Source organism: Octopus bimaculoides, chromosome 15, assembly GCF_046866305.1.
Source record: "Octopus bimaculoides isolate indiv1 chromosome 15, ASM4686630v1, whole genome shotgun sequence".
Classification (NCBI taxonomy): Eukaryota; Metazoa; Mollusca; class Cephalopoda; order Octopoda; family Octopodidae; genus Octopus; species Octopus bimaculoides.
The window spans coordinates 23,626,987-23,642,667 of record NC_142942.1 but is presented as its reverse complement, the minus strand read 5'-3'; the positions used below and the strand labels follow the sequence as shown (position 1 = coordinate 23,642,667).

General features: G+C 38.8%; 1 protein-coding gene across 1 annotated transcript; it reads left to right on the top strand.

Annotated features, from left to right (window-relative positions):
• The first annotated feature begins 929 nt into the window (after positions 1–929).
• On the top strand, positions 930–14,544 carry LOC106874119 (sorting and assembly machinery component 50 homolog). The gene is made up of 14 exons (XM_014921729.3): positions 930–987; positions 3,249–3,317; positions 4,060–4,161; positions 6,246–6,333; positions 7,137–7,243; positions 7,818–7,951; positions 8,971–9,058; positions 9,666–9,794; positions 10,488–10,559; positions 11,093–11,176; positions 11,851–11,992; positions 12,715–12,861; positions 13,129–13,270; positions 14,202–14,544. Exons 1-14 carry the CDS (start codon positions 967–969, stop codon positions 14,245–14,247), a joined length of 1,371 nt encoding a protein of 456 aa, XP_014777215.1. The 5' UTR covers positions 930–966; the 3' UTR covers positions 14,248–14,544.
• The last annotated feature ends 1,137 nt before the right edge of the window (positions 14,545–15,681 follow it).

Below are 15,681 nucleotides of genomic sequence, written 5' to 3'. Positions count from 1 at the left end.
ACGTAAAAACGTCCGTGCCAGTGCCACATGAAAGTGCTCATTCTGGTGCCATTTAAAAGCACCCAGCACATTCTGTAAAGTGGCTGGCATTAGAAACCGTAGGAACCATGCCAAAACAGACAAACGAAGCCTGATCAGTACCCGAGCTGGCCAACTCCTTTCAAACCTTCCAACCCATGCCAGCAAACGGACGTTAAACGATGATGATGATGATGATGATGATGATGATGATGATATATTATACATATTTGTCAGGTTGCTAGATTAACATTGAAGATCAGCAAAATGGAAAGTTAAGGAGCAGACCCGAGACAACAGCGTAATCAAGTGGAGTAGCTCAACATGACAGCTAAGAGAGAAACGGAAAGTGTGAGTGTGTTTCTCCCAGGAAAGGCTGTCATTTTGGAGAAAGCATGTTCATAGAATGTCACCATCGTCGATCTCCACCTCCGCCTCATCTTCATCAAAAAAGTTCCGGATCGTAGCTTTAAATATCCAGCTGATATTCCATTGTCAATTATTTTCCCTCCCGTTCCTTAATAGTTTCATTTGGAGGAAAACCTTTACTGTAAGCGGTTCTGGGAAAGTGAAGAATCGCCAAAATATGTTCTGTAGTTGAGTCTGTTACTATGAATTCTCTTTATGTATATTATTATATATTCAAGTAAATATATGACTAAGGAATTGTCTTTGCTCTCATATACAAATATCTTTGTGTGTATATATCTATACACCCACGCATGGGTTAATGTCTAGAGAAAATGAGAGAGAAAGAGAGAGAGAGAGAGAGAGAGAGAAATTGTGTATAAATCTACGAGTGAAGTTCGATCCCCCCACCCATTCTTAATAAGGAACAAATGTCCTCTTCACCGGTGTCAAAATCACTGAGGCAATTAGAGGTCACCGGAAGAAGAATGTCTCTGGTTTCCGAGTTCTGAAGAGTTCTCCTCCACGAACCACGCCAAGATGGGAATTGTCCAGGCTAAAGTAGGTTGATGGCAACATATCATATCTACCTAAATTTATTTCATCCATTTAAATTCAATTCTCAAACTCTGTCTGCCTTTCTGCTTTATGCCGACGCTTCGTATAGCAGTTTCTCTTTGCTAAAAATACATAATATCCCAACCAAATCCTTCGATATTGTTGCAGCTCATGTCTATGACATTGAACAATTCGCTCTGTTGTCTTTCTCCTTTTAATTTCTTTTTACTCACTTCATGTTATATCGAAGGGCATTATTTAATTGCGAGACACCTTTAATAGACAAACTGTCACACCGTTGTTATTTCGACAACTTTGCAAGTTACGTTTTCCTATGTTGATGCCGCATGCTCTCTCACTCCTTGTATATAATATATATATACATATATATATATATATATATACTCATACACACACACACACACACACACACGTATATAGTGTGTGGGTGTATGGCTTCGAGTTGTAGGTTATTAATTTTTCTTCTAGTTTTCTTACCCGCGTTGTCATCGCCGAGATATGCAGATACGGAATTCCATATCAATTATTCTTGCCGACAAATGAGTTAAAACAACTTCGGAGAGTCACAAGTAACATGTGTCAGAACCCGGTGTTTTGTCGGCGTCTTAGAAACCGTTAAGAAGAAAGGCAAGCAAAATAAATGTTAGAATCTGAGGAAATTTTCGACGTCCTTGGTCAATTTTTGCTACAAAAAAAGTTAATAAAAAAAAACTGGTATACGTTCGTCTATTGTAAATATTATCGAGCGTTGACGCCCTTCGTTGAGGTCCGGCATTCGAGCGAAGCTTTTACCTCGAATGCTAAAACTCATTAAAGTAAGAGGCCCTGCTCCTAAACTTCGCGGGTAACCTCTTAGAACTCACCGTCCTCATAAATTTATTCATAATTCATCGCTTCTTCGTTGCCAGTATCTTAAAGTCAGTGTTTCCCTTGTCAAAAGTGAAGGTATTTTCTAGGTCAAAGCTGAAAATGATTTTTCTATGCGAAAAATAAAAAGTTTTCTTTGTTTTAAATACAAATGATAAACGGATCCAGTGTCTTTAAATAATTGTTCAAATCTGTTATAGCGTATGGAAGGCCATAAACGCCACATAGACTCGATTAAAGCCAATTGTGTGCAATGAATATCAATATCTCGTTTATTTCTTCGTTTTGTACAATTTCACTGCGATTTTGCACTCTGGTATCTAGTGACTAAATGGAATAGCGTGAATAATTAACCGCCAGGCGATGGAAAAACCACTGTTTGTTTTGTGTGATAGGCGCAGACAATTATCTGCGATTAAGAATCTTCCTTCCCAATCACGAGGCTTCTGGTTCAGTTCCAATGTGTGGCACTTTGGGCAGGTATACCAACCTCTTGTGTATACCTGTATATATATGTTTACACACAAACGTTTGTGAATGTAGGAAGAAAGAACAGTTAACTATTTCATGGAAGTCTGCAAAATGAAAAAAAAACCTTGAAAGACGCCTCATCTGTGTGTATGTTTGTGTTTTCTTGTCTTGATATCACATCATCGTCATTTAGTGTCCATTGTCCATGCTGGCTCGGGTTGGATGATTTGACCAGGGCTTGTAAGATGAGGGGCTGCACCAGACTGCCGTATGAGGTGGCATGGTTTCTATGGTTGGGTGCCCTTCCTAATGCCAGCCACTTTACTGAGTGTGGACTGGGTGTTTTTAGTTGCAGGACTGTGATTTCACTCGGCTTGATCAGTCTTCTTCTCTAGTACAGCATAGTTACCAAAGGTCTTTGTTATTTGTTATTGCCTCTGTGAGGCAACTATCATTTCATTTGGCTGGACAGTTCTTCCCAAGCGCAGCATATTGCCTAAGGCCTCAGTCACTAGTCATTGCCTCTGTTTATTGAGTGTCGCTGTGATGAGCAGTGTCATCCATTTCCAATCTTCCGTGAAATATGTCTGGCCATGGAGGAAATATTACCTCCCTTGGAAAAAGGGTGCAGGTTGGTGACAGGAAGGGCATCTGGTCATAGAAAGTGTTCCTCAATGAACTTCCTCTGATCCATGCAAGCATGGAAAAGTGGCTGTTAAAATGGTGATGATGATGATGACTTCTGCCCCTTAACAGGGGAACAAAACCATTCACAGAGAATATAGTAGATGGCTGAATATTCCTGTTTACCTTTTCCGAACCGTAAGTGCTGCAGTTCCTTAAAAAGCTATGGTTGCTTGGTAATGTTCATGTTTTTAATATTGATGTTGTTTTACCTTTGGCAGGGAATGGACTCTTCAAGGAGAAAAGATGCATATTCCCGCTACAAACAAGTGCCTCTTGATCAAATGCCTGTAAGTAGTTCCTCATCCCCATCTCTTTTCTTTCACCTTCTGTAATCTCATACCCTCCTCCTCCTCCCATTTCTACTTATCTCTTCAACAACTCACCCCTCCTCCCACCCGCACATCTTCCCTCCTCCCCTCGTCCTAAATGGATGGAAAGCAGAATTTGAACTCAGATTATAAAGGCTGGCAGAAATGCCACTAAACATTTTTTCCTCACTTGCTCATCATTCTGCCAACTCTCTCTGCCTTACACACAACAACAACAATAATAATAATAATAATCCTTTCTACTAAAGACACAAGGCCTGAAATTTAGTGGAAGAGGATAGTCGATCACATTGACTCCAGTACATGACCGGTACTTATTTTATCGACCCTATAAAGATGAAAGGCAAAGTTGATGTCGGAATTTGAATGACACGAGTTTATCAGGAATCAAATCTAAAGTAAACAGAAAATGGTAAAATATCGATCAACAACAATTGGCTTTAGAATATCAATAGTAACACTGTATAACATTGGAAGCAGAAACAGCTGTTAGGTGGGATGCAGTCTATTTGAATTGAATTAATAAATAATAATTGATGTTAGTCAATTGTTGTTGATCAATATTTCTCCATTGTCTGTTTACTTTATACATATATATATATATATATGCGTGTGTGTGTATATATATTTATATATAAATGAATAAATAAAATGCGGAGTGTCAGACACACAATTTCCATTATTCCATTTCTTGTTTCAGGCAAAAGTCCGAAGAGTGGTTGTTGACGGCCTTGGAAGGACCAAAAATGACATTGTTGTCAAAGAAGTGAAATCTATATTTGAAGCTAAAAACTTTCAGGAGGTGAGTTCTCGATGGTTTTAGTCTGTTACTTGTGCAGTGTCCTGAAGTCAGGAGGTCAAGTGGTCAGGAAATTCTTAGGTCATATAAATGAGACAGAAGCACTGACCCTGTGGATCATGTGGAATGAGAGCCTTGCAGCAGATGCAGGCCTGGCTGTGTGGTAAAGAGGTTTGATCTCCACCCAAAGGGGTTCTGAGTTTCATCTCACCTTACAAGTGTCTTCTTATATAGCTTTGTGTTGACCACTGGACAAAGCTTTGTATTGAGCAACGACAAGTATGTCTTCATATTGGACAGTGTCCGTAGCTTGGTGTCAACTAATGACCACAGCATTTTGTTTGTTACACAATGATTATGGTTTCATACTGACCATAGTTTTGTGTTGACCAATAGCCATAGACCAGTTGTTGTTAGCGAAATATGAGTCTCTGATTATTCAAAACATAGAAATTTTGAATTAAAAATACATAATTAAAAAGTTAGAGTTGAGTAGCATTTATAAAAATTACGTTGTACAAAATATAAAGTTCTAAATAATAATTGTTGATACCTCTTATATACCATATCAGTTACACTGAAAAATATGTAATAATTATGGGCATTGAATGAAATATTCTGTCAGGTGGATTTGATCCTGTGACTTGTTAGCTTGTAGTATCCGTTGGTAATCTTCCAGTTTCGAGAGGTTAAAAAAGTAAATAAAATACAAGGGAAATAACTGAACGTCTTACCAGTATTATCTGTACTATGTTTATAAATAAATCACGTGATTTGATTGACGTCAACTGTTTATATGTAAATCACACACGTGATTGAATATCATAGTTTCTTATGAGAAATCGAAAATGCCTCGTGGAAGACCGGCTGCACAACATCTAACCCAAACCCTAAACTTTTATAAAAAAAAATTCCGTCGCATGCTGTTTGTAAAAAGAAAAAAACATTTTAAACTTTTATTAAAAAAATTCCGTCGCATGCTGTTTTAGAGAAAAAGTAGTACGGATAATACTGGTAAGTCGTTCAGTTATTTACCTTGAATATTTTTATTTATTTCTTTTACCTCTCGAAACTGGAAGATTACCGTATCCGTTTTATGTATTAACCTATATATACACTCCTGGTTGTGTTTTCGCAACACTAAACCTGCTCGTACTTGTTTGGACATGAACTCGCCGGGAAGCATCTGGCTGAGCATGCGGAATGTTCCGTAGGCAGTCGACACCTGTAGCTAACGGTTACATATTTTCCTTCTCTTCCAGATTGCGAAAGCTTACCATAATGTTTAATCTAAATACAGTGAAATTTTAAGACTTGGTTTTTTTTTTTTATTGGGCATATATATATATATATAAGAAGTAGGGGAAACAATTGTGTGCAAGGGAGGCAATTGACATGCTACGGACTTGGCGTTGTTGATAGAGGACGTGTTGTGCTTAGTGAAGGAACAGACTTCTTCGACGTCGTTAGTTGTCAGGATGTTGTGTCTGGCTGCTGAATCCAGACAAGTAGCAGGATAGTGTTCTTCAGACCTGTCCAATCCATACTAACAGGAAATCTGGACCTGGCAATTATATAGATAAGGCATCCTCCAGCTGTCCTCTGAGAAAACAGGATTCTATAATATGATTAAAAATAATTTTTATATTTTTCATGTATTTCCTTTACTGTAATGAAACAAATGTAACACAGAAGAACTAAAAAATAAACTGAATTTTCCAGTTTTAGTTTTAATATATAAATGTGTTTGTTTTCCACCCTTGTAACGTAACAGTTCAGCAAAAGCAGTCAGAAGAAATACCAGCATTTAGAAAATAACCGCAGGGGTCAATTTGTTTGGCTGAAAACCTCTCCAGGCAGTGCCCCAGCATGGCCACATTCCAACAACTCAAACAAAAGATATACATTTGTGTAATGTATGAGCATGTGTGTGTGTGTGTGTGAGTATATATATGTGTTATAGTATGTATATGTATCTGTGTGTTATATGTATAATGTATGTAAGCAGGTACTTGTGTGTGTGTGTATGTGTTTCACCCCCTCCTCCCTTATTACCTGGTCTTATTAAACTATTCTGTTGTTTCCAGATGGTACATCGTACTCATGATGTCAAAGTCCGGTTTGAGAAACTCGGTCTCTTCAGATCCATCAAGATAATGGTGGACAATTTGAAAGGTAAGCTGCTTCTCTTGGTTCTTGTTTGACCGCTCTGCATTTTATTGGGCCACGAGAGGAGGGAAGTTGACCTGCATGGGAAATGAACTCAGAAAACCTGGAGCTAACGAAATACTTGATAATAGTATCATCATCTTTGTAGCTTTAACATCCACTTTTCCATGCTTATATGAGATGGGCAGAGTTCATTTCTGTGACTGGATGCCCCACCCGTGAGGTCATGTGCTGTTTATCTTGATATGAGATCACCATGTTGCGCACATGGTTGTGATGCATGTGCCTGGTGTATCCTTATCAGACGGGTAGTCACGATGGGTATATTGGGCTTCGTATATTTTACCCCAGGGTCACTTTGATGGCATGCACTGCTCTCTCACTCAACAATAATAATAATAATGCTCCTTTCTGCTATAGGCACAAATCCTGAAATTTCAGTGGGGAGGGGCCTAGTTGACTATTTTGACCCCCACTCCTCCAACAGGTACAGATTTCTTTGACCCTGAAAGAATGGAAAACAAAGGTGATTGAGGTGGAATTGAACAGAGAATGTAAAGCTGGATGAAATGTTGCTAAGCATTTTCTTGACACGTTAACGATTCTGACAGCTCACCAATAATAATAATAATAATAATAATAATAATTTTTCTAACATGAAGTTACAAGGCCATACTTTTGTGGCTAGGGGCTGGTTGCTTAAATTGTGCCAATCACTTGAATGATACTTTATTTTCTTGACTCCAGAAGGACGGAAGGCTATGTTGACCGTGGCAGGATATTCATGGCTCCCTAATTATCTTTTCCAGAAGATTCTGTTTCTACTGATAACTATGAAGTGACATTTGAGGTTGAAGAACTACGGAGGGTCTCTGGTGGCATCAACACCTTAATTGGTACCAATGATGCAAGTCTTGTGAGTAGGATGCTGTTAAAATCTTTACCTTTATTTTCTTTGTGACCCTCAATATTTCATTGGTCAGTTTTAGCCTGTTCTTGAGCCACTAAATGGCTAGTGTTATGTCTGGTTCCATCAGTTTTGTAACCAGGCCACTGTGGTGTAATATTCTTCAGTTGGGTATCATGTTTGTTCCAGTGCTGTGATGTAGTGGTACATGTTGTGTATCCTTGTTGTGAGGTGTTGTCCACTGCAGTGAAGTGGTTTAGCCCCAGGTCAACCCTGCTCCAGTAGACTCATGATCAAACACAGTCTAGCCATAACATGGTATATAAAGTATTGTGGTATTATCATGTGCAGTGTATGGCATGATCTCTGTGTCAAGGTTACAGTATGTGTGGTAGTAGTAGTAGTAGTAGTATGTATAGCTGTAATAGTTTGGTCATTCTCTCTGGTTGTGTGGGTCTAGATGCTTGGTTATTCTCTCCATGTTTGTATGTTTGTGGTTATAGTTGCTCAGTCACCCCCCCCCCCCCTCTCTCTCTCTCTCAAGATTAAGAAATATATTCTGTTTTTTTTTTTTCTTTGACAGTTGCTGGGAATGAAATTACCCAACATGTTTGGTCGAGGTGAAAAATCTATATTTGAATATTCTCACGGTACCAAGACTAACCGAGGACAAAACTTCACATTCTATGCTCCCTTACATGGCAACCCTGACACAATGTAAGCTGGCCCCTTATTGTTCTTGTTATTATTATTATTGTTGTTGTTGTTGAGTTGGTAGAATCATTGGAGCATCTGGAAGAATGCTTTGTGGTATTGCTTTTGGATCTTTATGATCTGTGTTCAAATCCCATCAAAGTCAATTTTGCTTTTCCTCCTTCCTCACCCTCACTTCCTGGACACCTCTGTCTTCACCCCTTAGGACTCGTAGGGTCAATTATCTGGCTTCCATGAGATATAAGTGACCAAGATCACAACGTTTCCCCTGGAGAGGACGACAGTCTTTCGCAGGCTTTACTCACTTGCGGCTGTCTGGAACAATGTGAAATGAAGTGTTTTTCTCAAGAATGCAATTCACTGCTTGGTCTGTGAATTGAAACCATAATTTTGTAATTGTGAGTACAACTCCCTAGGCCATGCGTCTTCACTCTCTCATCTCTCTAAGGTTGATAAAATAAGATACTGGTCGAGTACTGAGGTTGATGGTAGTAACTAGCCCCTCCCCTCAAAATTGCAACTTAAATCAAGTCAGAGCTGGCGGAATCGGTAGAGCATCATCAAAACTGCTTTAATCCGTTCAGATTACTTTTGTCAAATCTTATGTTTAATCGTTCACCAAAACATTATTTCATAGTTTTGAGATTTCGATGACATTGTAGGGTTGGTGTGAGAGGCTGGATCTGGCCAGTTTGAACAATAAAATGAGTAGAATACTTAGGCCACCTGGTGGCTGGAACCTGGGCATTCTCTGACCACCTCCTTCTGATGCTGGTCTGGTGAGGTTGAGCCTAGCACTGTTACAGTATCTGGTGTTGTCAGAGCCTTCTCGAACAACAGTAAGATAGTTGTTTTTGATTACCACTACCACCACCTCTGTCACCCCACACACTACTACCACCTCCTCCACTTCTCCGCTTCTCCCCATTACCACTGCCATTACCACTACTGTCATCATTACCACTTCCCACACCACCACCACCACCACAACGATATCGTCCATGTTGTCTTTCTTTGTACAGGTTCAGTTCAGGGGTGTACCAGTCCAGTATGGAATATCCCTGGAGTGGTTACGTAGAGACCAGTCGAGGAACGTCTATTGACTTCACCGTAAGTGTTGCTTTTGTCCATTGCTTCTCAACCTTTTTTTCCTTTTATTATTAAAGTACCCTTCAATCGTCGGGCAATATGCTGCAGTTGAGAAGACCGGTTGAGTCAGGTGAAATCGTCGTGGCTGATGCCAGTGCCATCTGACTGGCTCCCGTGCCAGTGGCACATAAAAAGCACTCACTGCACTCTCGGAGTGGTTGGCGTTAGGAAGGGCATCCAGCTGTAGAAACCTTGCCAGATCAGATTGGAATTTGGTGAGGCTTCCTGGCCTGCCAATCCTCAGTCAAACCATCCAACCCATGACACCAAGGAAAGCAGACGTTAAATGACGACGATGATGATATTGGTGACACGGGGTGACACTACTTTTTGGCAGTGGAGGCAATAAAACACACATGCATACAGATACACACACACATGCACACACGCACACACACACACATATATGAAAGAGAAAGTATGAAAGAAACACTTAACTACTTGATGTCAAATAAGTGAGCTTTGACTCAGTGGTGCCAAATTGGTGCCAGAATGATTAACCCCCCCCCCCCCCCTCCACAGGTATTTAATAGTTGAATTTGGTATTTTGTTTGTTCTTTTATCCTAGTTACCTTCATATTTTGGCTCTCATTGTCTGCGTCTTGAAGGAGTCTGGAGAGATTTACGAGCTTTATCACGAACAACTGCATTTGCTGTCAGAGAGCAAGCCGGACACACGTTAAAATCTTCAATAAAGGTAAAAACCAAAAAATCTTTTCACTTTTTTAATACTTTACAGGTGTTTTTTTCTTTCAAGGCAACTTATTTGGCAGAATCGTTAATGCATCAGACAAGATGCTCGGTAGAATTTTCTCCATCTTTACCTTCTGAATTCTGCCAAGGTTATCTGTGCCTTTCATCCTTTCAGGGTCGATAAAATAAGTACCAGTTGAATGTTGGGGGTTGATGTAATCAATTAGTCATCTCCCCCGAAATTGCTGGCCTTGTGCCAAAATTGGAGACCAATATTTTATGTTTTTACCAGAATCCTCTCCATTCCAGATGGAATTGGTTATTAGACTTTTTATCTTTTTAGTTTTCACCTTTGACTTGTTTCAGTCATTGGACTGTGGCCATGCTGGGGCATCACTTTGAAGGGTTTTAGCCAAACAAATGGACTCCAGTACTTTTCAAGTCTGGTACTTATTCTATCAATCTCTTTTGCCAAACCACTAAGTTACGGAAACATGAACTAACCGACACCAGTTGTCAAATACATACATATGACAGACTTCTATACAGTGATCAAAGCCTTGTGAGTGGATTTGGTAGACAGAAATGAAGAAGACAATAATGATGATGATGATACTGATGGTGGTGGTGGTGATACTGATAATGACAATTATGATAATGATGTTAATAATCTTCTCCCCTCCCCATCTCTTTGCAGCATGAATTTGTCAAAGACACAAGAGACGACCCAATAATTCCACGACATGGTTTCCTGCTGAAAATTATTGACGTAAGTGAAGAAATCTAATGATTTCTAATGGGTTTTAGGATCTTTACAGGTTTAGGGATCTGTTGCTAAGCAATGGCCCTGAATGTACCCCCCCACACACACACACGTGTCAGTTTGTTGGGTGAAATGTAATCATCACCATCAAATGATGATAACGACTACATTTCACCCTGACTCAGACATTTCCTGCCATCTACACAACCTATCCTGACACACCTGTCCAATGTGTGTGTGTGTGTGTATATATATATATATATATAATATATATACATATACACATACATACTCTACTTTCTATACATTGACCATTCTCTCAAATATTTGATTCCACAACAGATCTCTTGCCTTACCACTATTCCCATTCACAGAACACAGCCCCAACCAAGCCATACATTCTTCCTCTCAAACACACCCTCCCCTCTACACACACACACACACACACACACACACACACACTCGCTCTTGCTACAAAGTCACTAAGTTGAGCAGAAGATGCAGTGTGTTATGTGCACCTTTCTCTCTCGGTGTTGCAGGAATATGCAGGACTTGGTGGTAACGTGGAATATTTGAAAAACGAAATAGAATTTCAGGGGACGAAATCCTTATTCTTCGATTGTGTAAGTAAATATTTTACTGTTTTATTTTTATTATTTATAAAGGAGTCAATGTTGTTAATGTGTTTAAGCCTACGACATTAATTAATTAGCTAAAAGTAGGAAAGGCATCTAGCCCTAGAATCCATGCCAAAACAGGCACTAGAGGAAGCATGAGGCAGTCATAAGACCCATCAGATCCTGTCAAACCATTCCACTCATGTCAGCTTTGAACACGGATGTTAAATGATGATGAAATAATTATGAGGAAATAATTGATTGATGGCTAGTTAAGTTAATGTTAACATATTTAATACAGAGGGGATTAAAAAGTTAATTAGAAATAATTATGTGGTGGGACAGATATACAGAAAGATTAATTAGTTTTTTGCATATTTAATACAAGGAATATTAGAAAGTCAACTAAAAATAATTGTATGATGAGACATATTTGTGGGTTGATAAGTAAATGTATTTGATAGAGAGAGAGAGTATTACAATGTTAATATCTATGAGTCGTGGCAAATGGAGAGATTGTTAAGTGAAGGTAAATGTATTTTATGTATGAAATGATAAAAAGCTGAGGAGAAAAAAATGGAATGTGTGGTGAGGATGGTTGTGGGGTTCGATTCCTATGCACGGCACTTTGGGTAAATATCTTCTACCAACTGTCATTAGGTGGTGTTGTTGTTTTACAGAGTGTACAGATGTCGTTAGCTGGTGGAATGATGAAACCTCTTGCAACTAATAACGAGCTGAAAATTAATGATCGATTTTTCCTTGGAGGACCTTTGACCCTGAGAGGGTTCACACTGAAAGGAGTTGGACCACACAGTGATGGTACTTCAATTTTTGGTTTTATTTCTTTACACACACACACACACACACACACACACACACACACACACACACACACACATCACAACCGTCATTGTTTCAATGTCTGTGTTTCCATGCTTGCATGGATTAGATGAAACTCTGTCGAGGCAGATTTTCTATGGCTTGATGCTCTTCCTGTCACCAAACCTCACCTGTTTCCCTTCATCTATTGAACACTGAACAGCCCAGACATGTTTTTGAGGAGGATTGCAAACAAATGACAATGTTTGTATGAATGGTCACATTTGTTTACAATCAGCACATGCATGGACAAGTGGAATAAGCACTCCCCCCCCATGCACTGATCTGACAGAAAGGAACAAAGAGAGAAAGCAGATGGAGATATATATATATATATATATATATATATATATATATATACACACACACACACATACATACATACAATCATATACAAACACATGTGCACATATGTGTGTGTAAAAGGTTGCATTCTTGTATATCCAAACATTAACTGAGCCATTTGAGAAATAGAGATCAATAAAATAGTCCCTGGAATGAAATAAGAGCTGGAGGAGGTTTGACTGACTAAGATATACCCGTAAAGGCTTGCTCCAGCATGGCCACATTCCAATGCTTGAAGACAGTAAATGTGTGAAGAAATATGTATTTATGTGTCTATATGTTTTTTGTTCATGTTTGTTTGTTGTTTTTGTTTCTAGGTAACGCATTAGGTGCTGACACCTACTGGCTGGCAGCGTTACACCTGTATACACCTCTACCATTCCGACCTGGAAAAGGCGGCTTCGGAGAACTGTTTAGAACTCACCTGTTTGTAAATGCTGGAAACTTGGCCAACTTGAAGCTCAGTAAGTGATGATGTTGATGTTGTTCATTATGATGATGATGATGATGATATTACTAAATGATGGTAATGGTGTTTGACGGCAGTGGTGGTGGTAGTCTCTATAATTGTATCTTTGACTATACTTGTCTATAGTTGATTCCAGCTGCCTGTTGCTCTCTCTCTCTCTCTCTCTCTCTAAACAATGTTAAAGATGGTTTTTCATCCTCTGAACTGTATTTCATTGCCTAAAATCTAAATTACCGTTTCTTTCTCTCTTTTTCATCCACAGGTGATGGTCCGAGGGGAATATTAAATGGTCTGAAATCAAACTACAGAGTATCGTATGGCGGTGGAATTGTCCTTCGGATGGGACGAGTGGCTCGCCTTGAATTGAATTACGTTGTGCCCTTACACATATGTCAAGGAGACAGGTACGTGTGTCGCATATATATCCATATAACATACAGGCATACATTTATCACCCACTTTTATACATAATATATATATATATACATATACATATATATATATATATATATATATATATATATATATATGGGAGGGTGGGGCTGAAAAGTTCCTGGCTTTGGGTAAAAGAAAATAGAGGGGGATCAGTTGATTATGATTTTATTCAACATATTCCCCTCTCAGATCCACACACTTATTGCAGCGGTCCTTCAGTTTTTAAAAGAACTTAGAAAGGTGGGTCTCCAACCAGCCCTTTCATGATACCCTTAAAGCCATGAACTGTTCAGCACCCCCTCATATATATAACATTCAGACATAATTTATTAATATATTAAAATTGAAGAAAATGAATTTGCTAAAGGAAGAAGAAAATCCATTGTTTCAGACAGAATCTTTCTTTAATAAAAAGTTGACAGAAGAAAAATTAAAGAGACACACAGCAGAATTTTCAAGCGACTGATAGCAATTCCGTTGTGTCTCTCTTTAGTTTCTCTCCTGTCGACTTTTCCTTGAAAAAGGCCTCTGTCCAAAACTTTGGATTTTTCTCCCCCCACAGCAATTTCTCTTTTTGTTTGGGATTCTGTCTTATGTATACCATAAATACATTTTGAACATACATTGGATGGTGAAAACTTCACAACTTACCAAAGCACTGAGCTTCTTATTTCCAATCAACAACCTAAACAATAACATTTGTTACTGAACTCTTCAGTTTCCTATGAATTTACTAAATAGCTCTACCTTCAGTGTTGAGAACTCTGTTTTTTCATTCTGAAATGTGTATGTGTATATGTATGGCTGTCTGTCTTGTACTCCCTCTGTTCCTTCTTGTCTTCTCTCTCTGTCTGTCCATCTTATTTCTTGCTTTTATTTCATTTTCTTTTTCTTCTTCAGTGTCAACCCTGGTCTTCAGTTTGGCATTGGCTTCGTGTTCTTGTGATACCACTTACCATTCTACCATTGTAGTTATATTTCCGGTTGAGTCTGGTCCAGCCCTCTCCATCCACCATCGACCGGTGCCGGACATTACTGAATCCAGCCTGTACTGGTCATTCATGAACTTCTTGTCTGTCCAGTTGGGTATCAAACAGTAAGGTTGCAGTTACAAAACAGCCGTGAAACTACACAAAACTTCTTGGCATTAGTGGAGGGGAGGGTGTGGGCTTTAGTGGGGGGTGGGGTGGGGACATCTTTCTAAAAAAAACAACCAAAAAAAGACATTAAATTTAAAGCTGTACAGAAGTTTGTTTTTAATCATTTATATTTTGTGGTGATGTATGTGTGTATGTTAATATATATATATATGCATTTGTGTGTCAGTATATATATATATATATATATATATATATATATATATATTATAGGAAAAAGGGCAACAAAACCCTTTTTCCTCTAATATGTAGCGCTGCTGATTTGGAAACCAACTACGGATCCCTAGATCCAGCCTTAGCTGTGAACTTGGAACCTAATGGATGACCAATTATAGCACTTACTCAACGTACCTATTCATTTAGATCACCAGTGAACTAAACCCATCATATTATATATATATATATATATATATATATATATATATATATATTTATTTATGATTATGATTTTAATGTCCACTTTTCCACGCTTGCATAGGTCTGGTGTAATTTGTTAAGGCAGATTCTCCACAGCCACTGATCCTCACCTGTCTCTAGACTTATTTTCATGAAAGACACTGCATCTAGGATGGTGGTAATTGTTTACAACTAACATGCAATGTCATGAGGAGGACACACATGCATGCATGCGTGTGCAAGACAAAATATGATTGCATGGTTGGGTGGTCGAGAAGTTCAAAAAGAGTGATTGCGCATCATTTGTCAACGACCATCCAGTTAGCTGCATTGGGAAACTGATGGAATCCTGCTTCAGAGAAACATTCTTGGATTTCTAGAACTCACACAGCCTAATTGTTTGATCCTCACAATTTCGATTTATCTCTAACTCGAGCTGCTGTGGTCAACTCATTGAGTTTCTTGAGGACATCAACTGAATCACTGATGGCAGCTCATGGATGGATCTTATCTCTCTGGACTTTGCTAAAGCCTTCAATTCTGTGCTACACAAATGAGAGATGGTCTTTATAACTGGTTGAAGCCCTTCGTTCTAAAAAGAGGTAGTTATGGTTCTAGGATATCGATCTTCACCCTATGAGATGATGTCTGGTGTACCACAGGGATCTGTTATTGGGTCCCTGTTGTTTGTTGCATATATTAATAACACAGATGCCAACTTGAAGAATGTTACAGTGTTGATATACACAGATGACATCATGTACCTTGAGATAAAAGAAACAGATCCTATATGCTGTAGGTCTTTCCTGCAATTAGACCTGGATTAC